The sequence below is a fragment of the Mustela nivalis genome, assembly GCF_964662115.1.
Source record: "Mustela nivalis genome assembly, chromosome: 18".
Classification (NCBI taxonomy): Eukaryota; Metazoa; Chordata; class Mammalia; order Carnivora; family Mustelidae; genus Mustela; species Mustela nivalis.
Genome location: NC_139037.1, coordinates 42,839,328 through 42,862,970, shown reverse-complemented (window position 1 = coordinate 42,862,970; position 23,643 = coordinate 42,839,328). Strand labels below are relative to the sequence as shown.

At 39.6% G+C, this 23,643-nt stretch overlaps 1 protein-coding gene across 2 annotated transcripts; it reads right to left on the bottom strand.

Annotated features, from left to right (window-relative positions):
- Window positions 1-1,284: 1,284 nt before the first annotated feature.
- ZFP82 (ZFP82 zinc finger protein) lies at window positions 1,285-22,764 on the bottom strand. Of its 2 annotated transcripts, XM_082708982.1 has the most exons (6): window positions 22,691-22,764; window positions 20,843-21,142; window positions 13,582-13,667; window positions 11,891-12,017; window positions 9,834-9,926; window positions 1,285-3,449 (listed from the first exon to the last, which is right to left on the bottom strand). In XM_082708982.1, the coding sequence occupies exons 3-6, from the start codon at window positions 13,588-13,590 to the stop codon at window positions 2,092-2,094; spliced, it is 1,587 nt and encodes a 528-aa protein (XP_082565108.1). In that variant the 5' UTR covers window positions 13,591-13,667; window positions 20,843-21,142; window positions 22,691-22,764; the 3' UTR covers window positions 1,285-2,091. The 2 variants fall into 2 exon arrangements, with proteins under 2 accessions (XP_082565108.1, XP_082565109.1); XM_082708983.1 differs by lacking the exons at window positions 13,582-13,667; window positions 20,843-21,142; window positions 22,691-22,764 and adding an exon at window positions 12,178-13,210.
- Window positions 22,765-23,643: the final 879 nt, after the last annotated feature.

Genomic DNA, 23,643 nt, shown 5'->3' with positions numbered 1-23,643 from the left:
TCATTAATTTATTCCTTTATACCCCAAGTTTCCTGTAAACTGATAATTAGATTAGAGACTAATTTATACATCTGGGTCAACATTTGGGGCAAGAGCACTTAACAAATGAAGCTACATTTAGCCATTGCATAACATTAAGATGCACACAGCCTGGCTGATATAATTGAAATGTTGATATAGATTAGTGTATTCTGTCATTCTGCTCCATTAAAAGGTTACTGTCAGTCTTTTTCACCTAATGATCTTTGCATCCACCAACATCACCACCAAGATCCATTATTTCATAAAAAGTGATTTTTCACATTGTCATTCTTTTGAACGTTATTAGCTAGATTTCTCATAATAGCTTTTTTTCAACTTTTGGTTGTTTTAAAATATAGGTAATAAAGGAAAGACAAAATAAATGCTCCACTTTCCATCTTTATCAATAAGTGCCCTAAAATGCTTCATACCCGATCAGTGCATTTGGTCAGGGAAAAAAGGAAGCTATCAAAGCCTATAGTGGTCTTGACAAAAGGACACAGCAGTCCATTTGGGGGGCCAAATTGGGGGGCCAAAAATAGGCCAATCTGAGCATAAAAAGGCTACAATATACTTTAAATAATCAACATGGGAGTTATAATACAAGCTATTTTTAATTTCCAAATAATTTCTTTTTATATGACTGTTGATTTTAAATTAAATTTAGACTGAGGCCAGAGAATGTAGATTATAGAATATCTGCTTTTTTTTTTTTTTTTAAGATTTTATTTATTCATGAGAGACAGAGAGAGAGGCAGAGGGAGAAGCAGGCTCTCCACAGAATAGGGAGCCTGATGTCGGACTCGATCACAGGTCCCTGGGATCGTGATGGGAGCTGAAGGCAGACACTTAACTGACTGAGCCACATAGGTGCCCCAGAATATCTGCTTGTTTGTTTTTTAAAGATTTATTTGATTTATTTATTTGACAGAGAGAGAGAGAGTGCACACAAGCAGGGGGAGTGGCAGGCAGAGGGAGAGGGAGAAAAAGCAGGCTCCACAAGGAGCCCTATGTGGGGCTTGATCCCAGAAGTCTGGGATCATGACCTGAACCAAAGGCTGGCCCTCAACCGAGTCACCCAAGCACCCCAGAATATCTCCTTTTTAATGGACACATTGAAAAAGAATGTCTATATTAAAGAGTAAGTTATCTGAGGTTCAGTAAGGGTGAATGTTAGTGGAAGGCATGTCTTTCTTTGTTGCACCCATAGTCTTTCAAATGAATTTTCAAAGGAGTAATATTAATGATAATAATAAAACAAAATTTAGTGGCTTAAAACAACCATTTTATTATATCTCATCATCTTATGGGTCAGGAATTTGGGCAGGGGCTCAGTTGGTAGATTCATCTGTTTTATATGCTATCAACTGAAGTCAGTCTGGCATTCAGCTGCTGGCTGGTCTGGAAGATCCAACACTATTTTACTCAAATGTCTGGTGTCTTGGTAGGCATGTATGGAGGAGTGGGCTAAGAAGGGTGCTCTTCCTTCCTATGTAGTCTTAGGGCTTCTTCTCCATGTGGTCTCTTCAGCAGAGCAGCCAGACCTTTTAACATAATTCAGGGCCTCAGCTTAAGAGAGCATTCCAAGAGATGAAGTAAAATCTACCAGTAAAGCCTGGGTCCAGAAACTGGCACAGCAGTACTTCTACTAGTCAAAGCAGTCACAGTCTGCCCAGCCTCAAGGGAAAAGGATGTAGATTCCAAGCTCTTGACAGTAAGGGAGAAATGTCAAAGAATTTACAGCAATCTTTATTCTGCCACAGTATTATATTACTATTTTACAAATGAAAAAATTATAGCAGAGAGCTGTTAAGTATCTTATCAACATAATACAAGTGGAAAAGTGATGGGACAAAGATGATGTGTCTCCCACATTTGTTACATTGATAGGATTAGTTTTTAGGAAAAATGTTGTTTATCAGGTTTAAGTGATGGTGTAATACATTAAGTTAACATATCCTTTTAATGATATAAAACCTCTCATGCCAAGTCAGGTGCCTGTATGACAGAAGCAAAAAGGATTATTTACTACATTCAGAGTGTTCTACAAGACAGGATTGAAAAAGTATTTTATATTTTTACATTATGAATTTTCAGATGATGAGTAAGGTGTGAATGTTGTCTAAAGGCCTTCTTACATTCTTTACATTCATAGGGTTTCTCACCAGAATGAATCCTCAGATGCTGAATAAGGGATGAATTAAGTCTAAAAGCCTTCCTACATTCCTTACATTCAAAAGGTTTTTCACCAGTATGAATACTCTGATGTAGAGTAAGTTTTTGGCGTAATCTAAAGGCCTTCCCACATTCCTTACATTTATAGGGTTTCTCACCAATATGAATACTCTGATGTTGTGTAAGTTGTGAGAGTAATCTAAAAGCCTTCCCGCATTCCTTGCAGTCATACGGTTTAACACCAATATGGATACTTTGGTGCGAAATAAGTTGTGAGTAACGACTAAAGGCCTTCCAACATTCCTTACACTCATAAGGTTTCTCACCAGTGTGAATTCTGTGATGAAGAATAAGATGATAACCACGACTAAAGGTCTTTCCACATTCCTTACATTCATAGGGTTTCTCACCAGTATGAATTCTCTGGTGGAGTGTTAGTTGTTGTCTTACTCTAAAGGCCTTCCCACATTCCTTACATTCATAGGGTTTCTCACCAGTATGAAGCTTGTGATGTACTCTAAGGCCAGAGCCACACAAAAAGGCCTTCCCACATTCTTTACATTCATAGAGTCTGTCGGTATTATTAAACTTCTGATGTCGAGTAAGGTGTGCATACTGTCTAAAGGCCTTTCCACATTCTGTACATACATAGGGTTTCTCACCAGTATGAATCCTCTGATGGAGAGTAAGTTGTCCGCGCACTCTGAAGGCCTTCCCACATTCTTTACATTCATAGGGCTTCTCACCAATGTGAATTTTCTGATGTACTCTGAGGTCTGGGCCACATATAAAAGATTCTCCACATTCCTTACATTCATAGAGCTTTTCACCAGAATGAAGTCTCTGATGTCGAGTAAGATGTGCAGTTTGTCTAAAGGTCATTCCGCATTCCTTGCATTCATAGGGTTTTTCACCAGTATGAATTCTGTGATGGAAAGTAAGCTGTTGGCGTACTCTGAAGGCCTTCCCACATTCTTTACATTCATAGGGTTTCTCCACAAAATGAATTTTCTGTTGTGGAGTTAGAGATGTGTGTTTTTGGTAAGAGGACACTTTTTGAGATACAGTTTTAATTTGACTTAAATATCCCTCCTGTTCTTCAAATTTTCTTTTGGACTCCCAATCACTTTTTAAAATTAGGCCCCTAAGGCCATGGTTTTTTATTCTTTCCATTATCTTCCACTGGGGTGAGTTTATTTCATAAATGTCATTTTCCGAAGACAATTTCTTGGTCTCATACCTGGTCTCTAAATCTGAAAGAAAGTAAGAGAGCAAACACAGTTTCCTTTTTCTTTTTTTTTTAAAGAAGTTAAATTTCTAAAGTTGAAATAAAAAATAACTAAAGTAATACTCAATGAAATTCTAAAAACCAATTATACAATTTGGAAAAAAAAAAGTGTAAGGTAACACCAGGAAAAATGAAAGTTCATGTTAAGAAAGTTAGACTGGTGATTAGTAAACATTTTAAGGCATTGGGTGTCAAAGTGACATGTAGAATAGAATCACAGAGAACTTGTTATAAATATTGAGGTTTATTTTTTAAAGATAAGAGAGTGCACATGTGCATGGGTGTGTGCACACACACACGCTGGAGCAGGGGGAGAGGGAGAAAGAATCCCAAGCAGACTCCCCTCTAAGCATAGAGCTTGACCTGGGGCTCAATTTCATGACCCTGAGATCACAACCTTAGCTGAAACCAAGAGTTGGTCGCTCAACTGACTGAGCCACCCAGGTGCTGCTAAATATGTGGTTTAGATGCCTCTTAAACCACCTGGATCAGATTCTACAGTCATGGCCAGTCCTGTATTTATTCTTCATGCAATTCTGATGGAGATGAAAGGTTAAAAATTCACACTTAACTTTTTTCAATAATTTCTCTTTATTCTTAGACTAAAATAAACCTTGCTGTGGTTAAAAGGCCTCTGCTTACCTATAATGCATCTTCTCATTCTGCTCTATTCCCCACAAATCTTCTGCTTGGGTTCTTTGCCCTGCTGGCTACTTCTCATCCTGAGGTCTTAGGTTAAATAAAAGTCACTTCTTTTAAGGCTGACTCTACTGTCAGGATCTACACCTATGTTCTTGTATAGGTATTACATATCAGCATATGTCTGCATTGAAATTATATATTTATAAATGTTTCTGATTATTGCTCTCCTTTCCTTACCCCTAGACCTCTTCAATGGCAAAAACAATCTCTACTTTACTCTTCATTAAAGATACATGCAGGGGAGCCTGGGTGGCTCAGTTGATTATAAGCAACTGCCTTTGGACTAGGTCATGGTCTCAGGGTCCTAGGATCAAGCTCTACATCGGGCCCCCTGCTCAGTGAGGAGTCTGCTTCTCCTCCCTCTGCCCCTCCCACTGGTTGTGCTCTCTCTCCCTCTCTCTCAGATAAATAAATAAAATCTTTAAAAAAAAATAATACATGCCTAGCACAAAATGAGTTTCACTCATTGAATTCCCATTGTTATATACTCAGAATATATTTGTCTCTAATCTCTTACATATTACAACAATGATTAAATAATTCCCGTTATTCATCCAAGCTCGTCAAGCTAAATATATAAATGGAAATGGTGGTTATATACTCTTATTCTCATACATCCTTTCATTGCTTTAGCCCCTTCTCTATGTTCATATACCTATGAATAATAAACCAGTAGGAGAAACAGCCAGAGAAACATTTAAGTGCCGAATGAGTTATGTGTGAGAGAGAAAAAGGAGGATTTTTCAATTATTATAATATGGTCTGTATAAAAAGCTTGAAATAATATAGGCATTTTCTACTAAAGCTGGAAATAATGAAATTTTAAAAACCCAAAAATGGCTGTGTGGGGGACATTGGGGAGGGTATATAATATGGTGAGTGCCGTGAATTGTATAAGACTAATGATTCACAGACCTGTACTCCTGAAACAAATAACACATTATGTTAATTAAAAAAAAATGAATCCACTTGAAATTTTGGAAGTCTACACTAATATTTTAATTTATTTTTAAATGTTCCCCTTTTTTTTTTTAAAAAAAGATATTATTTATTTATTTGAGAGAGAGAGAATGAGAGGGAGAAAGCACAAATGAGGGGGAGAGTCAGAGGGAGAAGAAGACTCCCTGCAGAGCAGTAAGCACAATGTGGGACTCGATCCCAGGACTCCAGGATCATGACCAGAGCCGAGGGCAGTAAATTAACCAACTAAGCCACCCAGGTGCCCCAATAACTTTTAGATCAATCCGGAAATAAATTCCAAAACAGTATTTGTGTTTTTTAGATAACAATGGCAATAATAATAATATTAAAATCCATGTTAAATTAGTATCTACAAAATATAAGCATAGTGCTTAAAAGAAAATTTAAAAACAAATATTTACAGCAAAAAACATGAAAGAAAAATCAATTAATAATCAAAGAAATCAGAAAAAGAATAAAGTAAACTGAAGCAAAGCAGAAGAAATTAATCAGGGACTCCTGGGTGGCTTAGTTGGTAAATGTCTGCCTTTAGGTCTGGTCATGATCCCAGGGTCCTAGGATTGAGCCCCACATTGGGCTCCCTTCTCAGTAGGAAGCCTGCTTCTCCTCCCACTCCCCCTGCTTGTGTTCCCTCTCTCACTGTCAAATAAATGCCTGCTTGTGTTCCCTCTCTCACTGTCAAATAAATGCCTCTCTTTGTCAAATAAATAAATAAAATCTTTAAAAAAGAAGAAATTAATAGATATAAATGCAGAATTAGAAAACAGAAAAAAAGAACTAATACATAAAACAAAAACTTTGTTTTCAAAAAGCAGCAAAACAAAGTGTTAGCTAATATAAGGAAAATAGCAAGAAAGCACACAAATAAGAAATGGCAAAGTGAAAATAACCATGTATATAGAGGATAGCTGAAAAAAAGATTACTTTGCCAAAAAATTTTAAAACATAGCTAAAATAATAATTTTCTAGGAAAATATAATTTACCAAAACTGGCCACAGAAGAGATACAATGTTTAAACTTTAATTTTCATAGAGCAAATAGAGAATATGGTCAGACTTACCATCTCCTTCTCCTAGGAAACAAGCTTTAAAGACCAGCCCATCCAAATTCTATTTAGACTGAGAACTAAGACAAAGGAGGCCTTCCAAACTATTTTCATAAAGTAATATTGTACTGAATAAAGATCACTCATAAAAAGAAAACTAGGGGCGCCTGGGTGGCTCAGTGGGTTAAAGCCTCTGCCTTTGGCTCAGGTCATGAACCCAGGGTCCTGGGATCGAGCCCCGCATCGGGCTCTCTGCTCAGCTGCTCAGCAGGGAGCCTGCTTCCTCCTCTTTCTCTCTGCCTACTTGTGATCTCTGTCAAATAAATAAAATAAAATCTTTTAAAAAAAGAAAAAGAAAACTACATACAAATTTTCTGAAAACTGATATAAAAATTCTAAACATCTAATAAAATAGCACATTGAAAAACCCAGGATTATTTATTCAAAGAATTTTAGAGTGATCCAATATGGGGAAATCTATTAAAATAAAACATTTTTTATTTTTTAAAAGGTTTTATTTATTTATTTATTTGCGAGAGAATAAGAGAGAGCACATGCAGGAGAGGAGCAGCAAAGGGAAAGGGAAAAGCAGACTCCCCGCTTAACAGGGAGCCAGATGCGGGGCTTGATCCCAGCACCCCAAGATCATGACCCAAGCTGAACACAGACGCTTAATGGATTAAGCCATCCAGGTGCCCCTATTTAGTTATTTTAGAGACATCACCCCCACCCCCGGCCCCACTGAACGGGGAGTGCAATATGATGCGAGGCTTCATCTCAAGACCCTGAAACTGATAAGCCTTCTTTTTACTCCTCAAACATGCAAAGCTAACTTCCTCCTTAGGTCTTTTTTGTTGGTTCAGAAGGCTCTTGCCCTAGAGAATCACAAGGCTTAAGCCTCCATATCTCCCCTCAAAAAACCTTTCCCTCATTTGTCCATTTTTCTGTATGCATGTTATACTTCACTGAAAGTTACTCAAAGGAAGAAAGAAACAAAGGAAGGAAAGAAAATGAAAGAAAAAAAATAATTTTGTTTAAGATGTCTAACTTTGAGTCAACAGTTATCATTTTGGCTAAATACTTCTTAATTAAACTGATATTATCTTATTCATTTGGAACCTCTGCATTTCATTGTTTTTTTCAGTATTAACAGTGGTAAATGCCATTTAATTACCTAAATGTGAAAAAGAAAATAAGTTAGGATTGGAACAAAAAGCGTGTTTCTCCTTCCTGTGGTAGAAAGTATGTAAGAAGATATAACATTATAGACAGTGTGGGCACTGAAATGGCCCTGTAACAAAACAAGAACTCTTAACCTAAAATGAGTCTCCTCAGCCAGACCTGAATGTATAGAGAGCAAATACAAAATGACAACATATGTCTCTCTAGAGAATTTTGAGGAATTTTTTTTTTTTAAGTAGGCTTATGCCTAGCATGGAGGCATATTATTATTATTATTATTGTATTATTATTAGCATGGAGCCCAATATGGGGCTTGAACTCACAACCCTGAGATTAAGATCTGAGCTGAGATAAAAAGTCAGATGCTTAACCAACTGAGCCACCCAGATGCCTCTAGGATCTTTTTTTTTTTTTTTTTTAAAGATTTTATTTATTTATTTGACAGAGAGAAATCACAAGTAGGCAGAGAGGCAGGCAGAGAGAGAGAGAGGAGGAAGCAGGCTCCCTGCTGAGCAGAGAGCCCGATGCGGGACTCGATCCCAGGACCCTGAGATCATGACCTGAGCCGAAGGCAGCGGCTTAACCACTGAGCCACCCAGGCGCCCTAGGATCTTTTTTTAAGAAGACTTTCAAAGAGAGATGAAAATAGCACAGAGGTAGCAGCTAAACCATAGGATCATTCTCTCCATACTTTATGACATTCATGTTTCTTCCTAATATGAAGGTAGATATATATACATACACATGGAAAAAAGCAAAGAATGATATTCTGTGATCTAAGGATCTATCTTCTAGAATAATTCATATGAAACTGATTGCTGATAAAATATATACAAATTACAATGTCAAGCATATTTTTCTCTATAGTCTTTTCTTTCCCCGAAAAAGGTTTTTCAGACCATACCTAAAATAGCCTTTTAGCCCACACCATTTTCTCTTCCCTTACTCTGCTTACTTTACTTCACAGTACTCTATTACCTGAAATTACAGTTTCTATTTATTTACAGTTACTATGTGTCTCTTATTACAAGGTAAATTCCACAGAGACAGAGACTTTATTGGTTTTATTACCGGTATATTGATAGTGTCTAGAACACTGCCCAGCTCAGAGGTAGGTAGATAAGTTAGTCAGTCAGTCTGTCTATCTGCTATTAAAAATGCAAAAGAAGGAGCGCCTGGGTGGCTCAGTGGGTTAAGCCTCTGCCTTCGGCTCAGGTCATGATCCCAGGGTCCTAGGATTGAGCCCCAGATCGGGTTCTCTGCTCAGAAGGGAGCCTGCTTCCCCCTCTCTCTGCCTACCTCTCTGCCTACTTGTGATCTCTCTGTCAAATAAATAAATAAAATCTTTTTAAAAAATGCAAAAGAAAGCAGCTGAATATATATATATATATATTTGGAATGATTGTCAATAGGAAACAAAGAGAGCACCTCTCCACCCACGCCCCTTTCAAAGGGGAGGAAAATTTGAAACATCAACGAAAGAGTGGTAAATGAGATAAAGAAATAGTTCCATTAGTATCCCTAAGATCTTAATTTGCTCTTCAAGCCTTGGAACTTTATTTTTTAAATTTTAAAAAACTTTATTTTTGGGGTGCCTGGGTGGCTCAGTGGGTTAAGCTTCTGCCTTCAGCTCGGGTCATGGTCTCAGGGTCCTGGGATCAAGCCCCGCGTTGGGTTCTCTGCTCAGCAGGGAGCCTGCTTCCTTTCCTCTCTCTCTGCCTGCCTCTCTGCCTACTTGTGATCTCTGTCTGTCAAATAAATAAATAAAATCTTTAAAAACAAACAAACAAATAAAAAAAAACCCTTTATTTTTAAGGATGCCTGTGTGGCTCAGTCAGTTAAGTGTCTGCCTTTGGCTCAGGTCATGATCCTAGAGTCCTGGGGTGGGGGTGGGGGGGGTCCCTTCTCAGTGGGGAGTCTATTTTTCCCCTCTGTCCCTCACCCTGCCTGTGTTGTCTCTTGCTCTCTCAAATAAATAAAATCTTTTTTTTTTTTTTAAGATTTTATTTATTTGACACAGAGAGAGATCACAAGTAGACAGAGAGGCAGGCAGAGAGAGAGAGGAGAAGGAAGCAGGCTCCCTGCTGAGCAGAGAGCCTGATGCGGGCCTTGATCCCAGGACTCTGGGATCATGACCTGAGCCGAAGGCAGAGGCTTAACCCACTGAGCCACCCAGGTGCCCCTAAATAAAATCTTTAAAAAAAAAAAAAAAGAAAAAGATTTTATTTTTAAATAATTTCTATATCCAATGTGGGGCTTGAACTTACAAACCCAAGATCAAGATTTGCACACTACACCAGGTGAGTCAGCCAGTTGCCTCAGGCCTTGGCCCTTTAAAGAGGACTTTCTAAACAACATCAGTAGAGTGTGCCTCTTCCTAACTAGTTGGGTGGTTTCCTCTGTGATGGCTTCCCCCTACTCAGTTGGCTCTCACTCACCTGGATATCGCCTCCTTCCTTTCCTCACGACTTTCCAGGGCTCCTTTCCTTGCTCCAATAAGGAAATCACAACTGGCTTAGAAATGAAGCATCCTAGTTAGAAGAAAAGAGATGTAAGGTGATATGAAAATAAAAAATAAATTCAAAATTACTTTTAGTCTTGTTTAAGTTTTTAATTGACTATAGGTCAAATGGTAATTGATAAAGCCTTTAGAACAAAGAAGGGCAAGATGGTTAAAAAATATTCACATTAAGGTTACATAATAAATAGATTAATTTATATTCATACAAGTAATCCTTCTTGAGAGGCAACAGTGGTTGAGAGCACAGTCTGCCTGAGTTCAGATCCTGCCTCTGCCACATCCCAGTTGTAAGACAAGTAATAGCACCTATCATACACAATTGTTATGACAGTTATATTAGTATATATCCATATCTAAACATTGTCTAGAATATGTACTCAGTGCTAAATATACATCTGACCCTTGAACTCTGCAAGACTGAACTGCATGGATCCACATAAATGTGGATTCTTTTTGAAACAGTATTATACTGTGGAGGTATCTTCTTTACGATTTTCTTTTTTTTTTTTTAAGATTTTATTTATTTATTTGACAGAGAGAGAGAGAGATCACAAGTAAGCAGAGAGGTAGGCAAAGGGGTGCAGGGAAGCAGGCTCCCTGCTGAGCAGAGACCCTGATGTGGGGCTCGATCCCAGGACCCTGAAATCATGACCTGAGCTGAAGGCAGTGGCTTTAACCCACTGAGCCACCCTTATGATTTTCTTAACATTTTCTCTTCTTTTATCTTATTCTTTTCTCTTATTTTATCATAAGAATACAGTAGAATACATATAACAAACAAAATATGTGTTACCTATTTATGTTATCAGTAAAACTTCTGATCAACTGTAAGCTATTAGTAGTTAAATTTGAGGGGGGGGGAGTCAAAAGTTACATGCTGGAGCGCCTGGGTGGCTCAGATGGTTAAGTGTCTGCCTTTGGCTCAGGTCATGATCTCAAGGTCTTGTGACTGAGTCCAGTGTCCGACTCCCTGCTCAGCGAAGAGTCTGCTTCTCCCTCTCCCTCTGCCTCTCCCCGTGCTTGTGCTCTCTCTCTCTCTTTCCCTCTCTCAAATGAATAAATAAAATCTTAAAAACAAACAAACAAACTTACATTTAACTTTTTGACTATTGTTGTCCCTAACACCTATGTTGTTCAAGGGTTGGATGTATTTTATTAGCTATGATTTATTACCATTGTTGTTTTGCTGGGAGGAAAACAAAAAGCTTCTGGAGGCATTGATTCTTATTTCTTAGGATATTCACACAATGTTAAGTGCAAAGTTCTTAGATTTTGAACTTTCAATCATAAAGTAGGTAAAAGTGAGTAAGTTTATTAACAAAATAAATGAGTTTTCTTGAATTGTAAATAAATCTTGTTGGTTCAGCATATCACTGCAAATATTATGGGTTCTTTTGATAGATTAAAAACCGAGATACAGGGGTGCCTGGTGGCTCAGAAGATTGTGCCTCTGCTTTCAGCTCAGGTCATGGTCTCAGGGTCCTGGGATGAAGCCCTGCATGTGGCTCTCTGCTCAGCAGGGAGCCTGCTTCCCCCCTCCACCCCGCCTGCCTCTCTGCCTACTTGTGATCTCTCTGTGTCAAATAAATAAATAAAATCTTAAAAACAAACAAACAAACAATGAGATACAGGGTCTAGTATTTTCCTTATATATATACCAACAAATAAAATACCCATAGCAATTCTGAGTTCACACACCAAGTAAAACCTGATTTGACACAAGTAAGGCCATATTCAGCCCCTTTTCATCATTGAGGAAGGCCTGAAGGCCACTTAAGGATGAGGAAGATGAATTTGCTTAAATGAGGTATTCACTTTAGAATAAAGAAAGCTAATAAAGAAAGCTCAAAACATTGACTGAGAACAGGGAGTAGAAATTTAGATAGCTTCTTGAAAGATATTCCTGAAATTTCCAAAGAGATAAGCAGATACTGCAACAAATAGGTCTAAATTACTAGAGGCAGAGAAGCTTACCCAATGAGACCAAGTTGCTGTAATTCTCCAACATAACATCTCTGTACAAGTCCCTTTGTTCCAAGTCCAGGTATTCCCACTCCTCCCGAGAGAAGACTATGGACACATCATTGAACATCACTGATCCCTGCAATGACAAACCATATAATACATTTGAAATTAAAGAAGATTTGTTTTTAAGATGAAAGAGATACTGCAGGAAATGGACCATATGGCAAACAAAAAGGCTTAGGCTAGAAGCCTTTAACATAGTGAGTTAGGAAATGAGTGTGCATGAAGCAGCATGCCTATGTGCTCTTGAAGAATCCTGTTGCTACAGGTGCAGCCTCTTGAGTACTCTGGCGTATCTTGATCATCCAAACATGTCAGGGAAAGAAAAAAATCAGTTTTCCAATTAAATAAAATATTGTAGATAAGCCTCTGCCTGTTATAAGTCTCCCTCATAAACTCTCAAAAATATGAGGTCTTCCACTCTTTCCCCTTAAAGAACAGATTTTTTTGGTAAGTTTCCTTAAAATATTTCTTAGAAAGGAATCTGAATACAGTTAAAGAATTTCTTCCAAGTTCATCATTGAATCAGATCATGTTGTAAGCATTTTCCCATTTATACAGATTCTTTAATGAAATTTAGAATGAAAATTTTATTTCTTTTAATGAAAGAAACTGTATAGTAGTCTATGTGAGGGATATGGGAGACATAATCATTCTTCCATTTTGGTCTATACAAAATATTTAAGGTACTCCTCAGTTCTGAAGGTCCACAATTACTTATGTAACTGCTCACTCTTCCTACTTGTTATCATTTTCCATCCTTCATTTTATGCATTCCTTGTTCCTCACTTAGAGATATGGAAATAGATTCTGGATACTGGTGATCCAGAATCACAAAGTTATCATTCTAGACCAGCATATCCTGTTCAACTACAAATGGAATCTTGTTCCTAGTGTGTAACTCTTAGGGATTCCCAGAGAAGATCCTTGGTCTCTCTGCATGCAAGACCCAACAACATCTCTGCCCAGTCCTAAAAGTCTCCAAAACATGAGATTTGACCTTATATTGAGGTTGAGGACAACCAACAGCAAATCTTATCTTACATGCTTAGAAAACTCAAATCCAGAAACCTCCAGTTTCCCTATGAGTAGTCAAATGGACCCATCCTCTTTCATTAACTCACAAGAGATGGTCAAACATTTCCCTCGGGTGATTTCATTTCTGCCCAACTATAGCTCTTAGCAGAAGACCGAGCACATATAGGAGATGCTGAATGATTTTTTTTTCCCCCAAAGAATACATGAATAATGACTGGGGAAAAGGGGACTCATAAGATAGTTGTGCTCGAGGCGCCTGGGTGGCTCAGTAGGTTGAGCCGCTGCCTTCGGCTCGGGTCATGATCTCAGAGTCCTGGGATCGAGCCCCGCATCGGGCTCTCCGCTCAGCGGGGAGCCTGCTTCCTCCTCTCTCTCTCTGCCTGCCTCTCTACCTACTTGTGATCTCTCTGTCAAATAAATAAATAAAATCTTAAAAAAAAAAAAAAAAAGATAGTTGTGCTAAGTAGCCTCATCCCTCACTGGACTTAGAGGACTGGGAGAAGATTCCTAGACTCTGATAGGTAGGAAATTTCAGGATAAAAAAATGTTCATAGGACATTAACATGAAGTATTTTCAGAAGGAGAAAGAAACAGTAACTTACATGGGCCATGGTTTAGAAATTCAAGCACTGGTCAGTCCTCCTTGGGGTTTACTTGTCTGGAGAAGCAGAGCTCACAGAGGTCAGAGCTAGGGGGAGGAAAAGGAGGCTGTGAGATCAGATAGGCCTCAGAACTCCCAAAATGGCTGGAGTCCATATGTTTTTTCCCCTCCCTTGACCTTCCCAACATGCGCGCACAAACACACATCTGAGGGAGTCTGGACAAATCACATTCCCTCCTCAGAAATTCCAGGACTAGGGGAGCCTGGCTGGCTCAGTCAGTATAGTGTGAGAATCTTGATCTCTGGGTTTTAAGTTCGATCCCAACATTGAGTGCACATATTATTTAAAAAAAAAAAAAAAAAAAAAAGTTTTAGGGGGGAAAAAAAAAAAAAGAAATTCCAGGGCTGACAGCCTGCTTGGATTCATCAGATACAAAGAGACAAAATGATTAGAACCAACCCTGGCAGTCATTAACCACCGTCAAACTGCTACACTGGCTGCCCTGCTAGACTGCCAGCCTGCAGCCAGGATAATAACTTCCAGAATCATCACACTTTTCAGTCAGAACCAACCCCCTGCTTTCCTGTATGCCTTATTTGCCTATTTGCCTTATTTGCTTATTTCTCTTACTTACAACTAGGCTGAAAAGGTATGGGTACATGCTCTCAACAGGTAGACAGCACGTATCTATTTATCAAAGACTTTCATAGGATGGGTATTTTATACACAATAAGTGGATCCTCAGGATTGCTGTGTAGTATAATAGTATAATAATTACCTATGTGATGGGCCAGAACATTTACATTAAAGAAGTAAAACCACTTGCAGAAATTCAGTTAAGTAGCAAAGGTAAATTTGGAATCCTTATTTTTCTAACCAAAGTCAGCTCTCAATCAATTCTCTTGTCTTTGAAACCTACAATCTCTTGTTCCATGAGCATGCATGACTCGTTAAAAAAGCAGAAATAACACGTGAAACCCCCAAAGACAATTTTTTTAGAGATTTTATGTATTTGTCAGAGAGAGAAAGAGCACAAGCAGGGGGGGCAGCAGGCAGAGGGAAAAGCAGACTTCTGGCAGAGCAAGGAGCCCGATGAGGGACTCGATCCCAGGACTCCAGGATGATGATCTGAGCCAAAGACAGACAGTTAACTGACTGAGACAGGTGTCCCCCCACAAAGACATTAAATCTCACTTTAAGAGTACTGATATCCATATTAGCAAGTTTGTAAGGAAATGAATATTCTATAACCTGTAGATTGTGTAAATTTAAAAGTATGTCCAAACCAACCATTTAAACCATGCACATCTTCTGACTCAATAATTCTACTGTGGGGATTTTCTACTCTGTATATGTGCACAAGATGTAAGAGTGTGCTCATTGACATTAATCATAATGGGAAAAATCTGGAAAGAACCTAAATATCCTGTAGTAGGAAACAGATTAAATAAATTATAAAGCACCCAGAGTGAAAAAGCTTCTCACTTTAAAAATGATAATACAGGTCTTTAATTGGAAAGATGGAAATATGTCTATCACATATTGCTGAATGAAGAATGTTAAGTAGGAACAGTACTGTGATCCTGTTATAGTAGGGCAAAAAGGCGTTGTGTGTGTGTGTGTATACATATGTATATATATATATACATATATTTGTGCATAATAACCACTAAATGCTAAGCTTTTAAAAAATATGTAAGGGCATACAAAATATTCAAGAAGTGTAGTCTTCAGAAAAATAAAATGAACATTATGAATACATTTGTAAAGTATACATATAAATCAACATCAAGAGGCACTAAGAGGCATCAACAGAAAAAAATCTGCAAAGATTATTCATTTCCCCACTGTGATCTTAATTTTCTTCTTTTTGCTTGTATTTACTTCATATTTATATATGGCAATATATACTCTTGAAATACATTTTTAAAATTTTGTAAGTAGGAAGCTTTTCTAAAATAGGTGAAAGAGACTCACTTTTAAAGCCATCATCTCTTGAAGGAAAAAAACTGCTATATTTTTTCCTACTAGCTCCCAATGTCTGATTCAACTTTATGATTTGTAAATTTGTTCATTTATGTTGGAGTTTTACCTAAAAAAGAATGGTTAAACATCCCCAACTGGGGCACCTGGGTGGCACAGGGGGTTAAAGCTTCTGCCTTCGGCTCAGGTCATGATCCCGGGGTCCTGGGATTGAACCCCACATCGGGCTCTCTGCTTGGTGGGGAGCCTGCTTCCTCCTCTCTTTCTGCCTGCCTCTCTGCCTAGTTGTGATCTCTGTCTGTCACGTTAAAAAATAAAATATTTTAAAAAACCAAAAAACCAAAAACAAAAACAAAAAAAGCATCCCCAACTAATGCCTTGTTTCATTGCTGTTTTCTCACTTAACTTCTTGGCTCATATATTTGTCTTAATTCTGACCAGTCATTTTAGCCCTCCATGATGCCCTCCAAAGGGCGATTAAATCTTCTTGTCCTGTTGGTCTCATTTTGCATCAACATCATGAGAATAAAAACAACAAGGCATAACACTTATTACATAAAATCCTTTTACCTACACAGAAATCCTCTGGATTTGGTTATTTTTTGGCACAACCTGACAATGTTTGCTGTAATCAGATGATGTCTCTTCATAGGAACTCCTAAGCTATGCTATCTGCCTTCTTCAGGGTCAACACTTAGTCTTATTCCTCTAGATGTTTATCTACCTTGATTGATAATTAGCAACTTAAGAATCACAACCATGTCATTTTAGTCACTCTATATTCCCCAAGTATTAGCGTAGGATCAGACATATTATGAGTACTTTATGAAAAGTCTGATAATACAACCTAGAAATCCCCTTTTTAGGAATTTATCCTTAGAAAAATTTTAGAAAAGTACAAAAAGAGATACATGCAAGGAAGTTCATCAAAGAATATTTTATAACCAAAAGCAGAGTACCTAACAGTAAACCAGCTAAAAAAACTAGGTTCCACAATATGATAGCATATTACACAATTATTAACAATGATGGTACTAGTTCATACTAATGCATGTAGGAAAATATCGATGATAAACTGGCCAAGTACAACAGGTAGACTAAGAAGAATATCCACAATGTTGGGAGGTGACTGACTCTCATATGTGAAGAACGCAGGCTTTGTTGTCAGGATCCAGGATATCTAAGGGTTTGACAGTTATCAATTAGGAGACTTCAGACCTGTTAATTTTCAGTGCCACTGTTTCCTCATAGATAAACTGGAGAATAACAGTATCTACTTGTTATTAAAGTTAAGTAATATAATGCATATAAAGCACTTAAAATACTTTATTATAAGCAATAAAATAAAATGAGAACATTATATCCCCCATATTCCTTGTATTTAAAAAAGTACCTTTAATTTAAAAAAACTTTAATCCTGATAAATTATCTTTAATAATTTTTTAATACTAGGATGCCCTTTCTCTTGCTCTTACAGTAAACTTTTTCTTATTAAAGATTTTATTTATTGGACAGAGAGAGAACTAAAGAGGGAATACAAGCAGGGGGAGTGGGAGAGGGAGAAATAGGCCTCCTGCTGACATGGGGCCTGATCCCAGCACACTGGGATCACGACCTGAGCCAAAAGCAGACACCTAATGACTGAGCCACCCAGGCGCCCCAACAGTAAACTTTTTTAGAAAAATATTTTATTTACTTATTTATTTTAGAAACAGGGAGAGTAAGAGCAGGGGGAGGAGCTAAGGGGGAGGGAGGGAGGGAGTAGAGGAAAGAAACTCAAGCAGACTCTGTGCTGAGCCCCAGTGTGGGGCTCGATCTCACCACACTGAGATCATGACCAGAGCCAAAACCAAGAGCCAGAGCTTAACCAACTGAGCCACCCAGGCACCCTTCCTGTAGTTAACTTTTTTGAGATTTTAAGGACTGCTCTTTTTTGCAACATCACTAAATTTCAGAACTAAGGTTGAGAATGTAATTCTTCTTAATTAATAATATTAGCAAAAAAGATTCATAAAAAATCAAGAAGTAGAGCAAAGCCCCTTTTGCTCTCCATCCCTAGCAGCTCCAAAGAGATACCATTTGGCATCATAAAACTCATTAAATTTGATATGATAAGGTATCATTCTGAACACTTTAAAAACATTTGATCAGGGCGCCTGGGTGGCTCAGTGGGTTAAGCCGCTGCCTTCGGCTCAGGTCATGATCTCAGGGTCCTGGGATCAAGTCCCGCATCAGGCTCTCTGCTCAGCAGTGAGCCTGCTTCCTCCTCTCTCTCTCTGCCTGCCTCTCTGCCTACTTGTGATCTCTCTCTGTCAAATAAATAATAAATAAAAAATCTTTAAAAAACAAACAAAAAAACATTTGATCAAGTTCTTCTGTTTAACATGTCTGAAATTGATTGTTACTACCACTTTCTCCCCCTTGTTATTATAAATCTCTACTTAGGAACAACCTTACATCATTTTTTTAAAATAAAGGTCTCTGATTCTGAAAAGATACCTGGTAAATATTTTCATAATCCTAAAAGGTGTAAAGTCTTCAAAGGTTTTTCAAATTAGAGGGGAACCTTTTACTCCCCTTTACTCTGAACAGACAGCAATATAATAAATCTTCTAACTGTACTGGATTTCTTTTCAAAGTGTTAGAGAGTCTTTATCTCCTTAAATAATCATTTTTTCGTGATTCTGTCTTACAGAAAAAATGTATACAAGTACATAGTACACAAGTGTGTACTCTGTGTACACAAGTACACATAAAAAATATTTGGAGAAACAAACATCAGAATAGTTCTCCAAAACAATGACCTGCCTTCACTTTCTTCTGTGACTGAACACAGGTAAGCAGCATTCTTAAACTTACTTAAGAGTATACCATAGCAAATAGAACAGTACAGGCTTTATCTCTGCATAACTTGATCTCTGCATAACTGCATAACTCCACATTAGATAGAATTCTTACAAAATATCTTACAAATCCTTAGTATACTAAAAGGGATTCATATAAAATTAAATTTTCCTGAGTCATCTTGCTCAAAAATATGACTTTGCTTAAAATTTATCATTTATATTTTTCCTTCTCAAGATTCACATGTTTAATGACATAAAACTGCATCACATGGATGGAGTGTGATTTATTGAATAATTTCCCATTTTTAGTGGAAACTGGGTGGCTCAGTTATTAAGCATATGCCTTCAGCTCAGGTCCTGATCCCAGGCAAGCCCTACATTGGGCTCCCTTTGGGGGTGGGGGAACCTGCTTCTCCCTCTCCCATTCCCTCCCCTGCTTGTGTTCCCTCTGTCACTGCATCTCTGTCAAATTTTAAAAAAAGAAACTTAAAAAAAATTTTTAAAATTTCTCCATTTTTACAGACTAATTTTGTTATCTGAAAGAACATTCTCAGCTATTACAGTCTTTGATACTAGGCCAGTGGATCTAAATCTTTTTAGGATCATGTTTGATAATCTCATTAAATTATGGATTTCCTCCCCAGAAAAATGGCATATTAACAAGTACCTACAACAATTTAAATACAATTTCAAGGGGTTTTTGGTTTTCTGAAAGCCCCAAATGGATTTAAATTACCTCTGGTTAACAATTTCTGTTCTAGGGGCACCTGGGTGTGTCAGTCAATTAAGCAACTGCCTTCAGCTCAGGTCATGAACCCAGGGTCCTGGCATCCAATCCCACTTGGGTTCCCTGCTCAGTGGGGAGCCTGTTTCTCCTTCTGTTTCTGCCTGCTGCTCCCCTTGCTTGTACTTTCTATCAAATAAATAAATAAATAAATAAAATCTTAAAAAAGAAAAAGAATTTGTTTTATATCATTTGAGCTTTTTTTTTAACTAGGAAATGCCCATCACAATTAACTTGTTATTTTTATTTTTCCTGATATTGGAGGTGGATAGGGAATTGCCCCAGATTACACAACAAATAGCTAATGTTTATTAAATACTTATCAAGTATCAGGAGCTGTTCAAAGATTTTTTTTCTTAAAATTTTTATTTATTTGACACAGAGAGAGCACACAGATAGGGAGAGCAGCAGGCAGAGGGAAGAGGGAGAAACAGGCTCCCCGCTGGGCAGGTAGCCCAACCAGGGACTTGATCGCAGGACCCCTGGAATCATGACTCCCGCCGAAGGCAGGAGCCTCACAAACTGAGCCACCCAGGTGCACTGTTCTAGGAGTTTTATACATTTAAAAAAAAAGCTCATGGAAGTAATGGGAAGTATGTCAAATGAATATGTGCATATAAGCACAAGGTAGGGAACCTAAGTATTAAGTGTACAGGACATTTAAGAAGAAAGCAAATGTCCCTATGTTCTAAAAATTAAAAATGCACTTCACATTATAAGAGGAAATACCCACTCCCTTGACCTCGACTTTTTTAAAAAATGGGCAACAGCAATTCATTCCTCCTTCTCAGAGCCCTTTCCTTGGAGTCTGACAAGACTGAGGAAGAAGGGAAGCTATGGATAACAGGCCTTTCTTGGAGCCCAGCGCAGCCTAGCTAAATTAGGGCATGCCCTGACCCCATCTGTCCCCACCAACCACCCACACATAAACTGAGTAAGAGGGAGATTATTACTGACCCTTCCTAGTACTAGAGAAAGGTCAGGATCACGGATGTGGGGGACGGGAATGGGACCTCACAGAAGTTTACTAGAGGAAAACTCCGTCGTTCTGAAACCTACAGTTAGGAGTTCTGAGAGGCGTGTGTGCGCGCGACTGCGTGCGCGCGCGCCCGAGGATGTGGTGCACGTGGTTACTCCCAGGAGCCAGGCTGGGAGGCACATTCGGTTCTAACGTTTTTTCCCAAGATGGGATCTGAAGCTTTTTGCTAGGAGTCTTTTCTCTGGCGCTCAGATATCTGACTGAGGGAGTGCGGGGGGTGGGGGTGGGGGGGTGGGGGTGGGTGGGGGTGGGGGTCTTCTCCGCCGGCGGGCTCGTGCGGCTACAGAGCAGAATATTCAGCTGTGACGCTAAGGTCGGAGTCACACAGCCCAGGTTCGGCACCCAGTTCAGTCACACAAACGATATCAGCCACTCGTCCCGACCTCACAACCGCACAAAGTCCTGATGTCACACCCGGGCCCCATCACGCCCACAATCACCCAGATGCACAACTACACACCCGCTGTTCTCACAAACGCTCGGGCCTGAGATGAGCCGCTCGCAAAGCTCTGCGGTGCTGCCGCGCTTCCCTTCCCTCTCCTCATCTCCGAGCCGCAGCGCCTTTCCTACAGAGGTTTGGAACCAATGCTGTGAACCAGGACTGCTCACCTGGGACGTCGCGCCTGCCTCACGGTGATGCACGGTGTAAGCGAGAACAGGACGGAACCGGCAGGTCCACACACATCCCCCAGCGGCTTAACCCGCCGCGCGCGGAGGCTGCTGGGAACTCGCGTTGTAGGCACTGAGTGCGCCGGCGCGGCGGGCCGCCGGGAGTCTAGCATCTACCCCGCCCGTAGCTGAGTGAGGCGGAGGTCTGGGCGGGCTTCAGCCGGGGCGGAGTTCCCAGCTCTTTGTCCCGAGGAGTACCAGCAGATTCAAGAGCGCCGCAGTGTCGGAACCGCGGCCGCACTAAAGAGGGATGCGAATTAACGTGACATTCCCTAGGACCTACTCGGACGGCGCTGTGCGTCTGTCTTTGGAGTGGTTTGGGGTGCGATTTTTTTTCACTGGGTGTGGCGGGTTTGTGTTTGAGCGGTGCTACTTCGCGGACCGGATTGTGGTTTGTGTAGATTTTGACTGGAATTGTGTATCAGGACCCAGAATGTCGTGGTAGCCTGTGAGATAATGGGTTTGACAGTGTCTGTGAACGTGTCTGTAATTGACGGAACATTTAGGTCACGCGGTTTGGGTAGATTTTTTTTCCCCCTAGTCCTTCCCTACTGACCGTGGAGGGGAGTCACTCAGTGTGCGCTGATTGTGTGGCGACGGTGTGTGCTTCTGGTGTGTTCCGCGGGACTGTGACGCGGTAGGATGATTGGATGGGGCCAGAATAATCCCTCTCCTCAACACTGAAATAGAGAAATGGATGTTGCTTCCCCCCGCCCCCCCCCCGCCTGCCTCTGCCTACTTGTGATCTGTCAAATAAATAAATAACATCTTTAAAAAACAAAAAAACAAAAGAGCAACATTATTAGTATGGATACATCTTATCATGAAGGCTAGCCACTGGTGAGGTAATACTACAATTTATCAGGCAACACTGAAGTTTCTTTGAAGTCAGCCTCTCTCTGATTTCTTCCAGTGCTTCATATTTGCCTTCCCTGCTAGAGACCAACTCTTTTGCTTTACACAGCCTTGAAACTCACAGTGCCACTTGCATTGGTAGAAACAAGGTGCCCAGGGAATAGTTTTCCAAAGCTGGGCAAAAGTTGGGTGAATGAATTCTAATTATAGAAGCAGTGCTGATAGTTTGTGTACACTCGCAAATGCATTACTACTGGTGTGCTGGCTTAAGCCTATATGATTGCTGGGTACCTGTCCAGGGAGGGAGGGTGCTGCCGCATTGGTCACTCCTTGGGTGTTGATTGCCAGACCAAAACTCATACTTGCTTAGCAAAGGGTCCTCCACCCAATTCCAATGTGTTTGTCAGGGAGGGGAGTTTCTCCACACTACCAAACAATTTCAGAGGACCAGCTGGGGATCTTAAAATTCATCTCAATTCTGGCACTGTCCACATGGAGACAGCATCAGAGCTCACAGTTTAAGAGCTCTGACCTACAAGACATCCCCCAGCTACTTCAGATGCCAGTCGTGAGTCCAAGTTATCACCTGTTCTTGTGACCAACTGCTATATATTCAAGGTTCCAGTGACTTCCTCCTTGGGTTCAATAAGTTGCTCGAGTGGCTCACAGAAGTCAGAGAAACATTTTACTTACTTGAGTACCAGTTTATTATAAAAAGCTATAACTCAGGAACAGACAGGGGAAGAGAAGCATAGGGCCTCTAAAGCATAGACCCTGATCCTTAGATGTTACAAAGTCACTTTATCAACCCATCAAAAGACACTTAGATTGTTTTCATCACAGGAAATTCCAATTGTTTTAGGAGCTTTGTGCCAAAAACAAGAGGAAGACCAAATACATATTTCTTATTATAAATCAGAATATCACACTTACTCTCCATCACCTCTGTCATGAGCAGGTGGGCTTCTGAATGTGAAGAGCTCCTCAGTAGTGGCAGGCCAAGGCATTCTTAATGACTTCAAAGCCTATGAGAAATTGCAAATGTATTTGTATCTTTATAACAATGTATTCATATATCATTTAATACAGTGACAGCAATAAAAAAAATAGTTGAACATAGCAATGGAAAGAGGGTGTGAACAGGTGGTTATTCAAATTAAAAAATATATATATATTTTTTAAAGATTTTGTTTACTTATTTGACCAAGAGAGAGATCACAAGTAGGCAGGGGAAGCAGGCTCCCCGCTGAGCAGAGAGCCCCATGTGGGATTCGATCCCAGGACCCTGAGGCCATGACCTGAGCCGAAGGCAGAGGCTTAACCCACTGAGCCACCCAGGTGCCCCTAAAAAAATATATTGTTAATAAGCATACAGATTTACCAAGTTAGAAGAATGATCTCAAAAGAAGTGTGATTTTAGGGCGCCTGGGTGGCTCAGTGGGTTAAGCTGCTGCCTTCGGCTCAGGTCATGATCTCAGGGTCCTGGGATCGAGTCCCACATCGGGCTCTCTGCTCAGCAGGGAGCCTGCTTCCTCCTCTCTCTCTCTCTGCCTGCCTCTCTGCCTACTTGTGATCTCTGTCAGATAAATAAATAAAATCTTTAAAAAAAAAAAAAAAAAAAGAAGTGTGATTTTACTTCTTTCATTTTTTAAAAGATTTTATTTATTTATTTATTAGAGTGAGAGAGAGCAAGCATAATCGGGGTGAGGTGCAGAGGGGGAAGCAGGCTACCCTGAGCAGGGAGCCTGACACTGAGCTCGATCCCAGGACCTTGGGATCATGACCTGAGACAAAGGCAGATGCCTAACAACTGAGCCAGCAGACACCCCAAGAAGTGTAATTTTAAATGAATTCTTTTGGGGCACCTCGGTGGCTCAGTTGGGTAG

Coding starts and splice junctions, on each gene's coding strand:
- ZFP82 (XM_082708982.1), bottom strand. Junction 9,927..11,890: donor CAGCAACTTGGTCTCATTGG/GTAAGCTTCTCT, acceptor TCTTCTAACTAG/GATGCTTCATTTCTAAGCCA. Junction 3,450..9,833: donor AGGAAGGAGGCGATATCCAG/GTGAGTGAGAGC, acceptor ACTTTCTTTCAG/ATTTAGAGACCAGGTATGAG.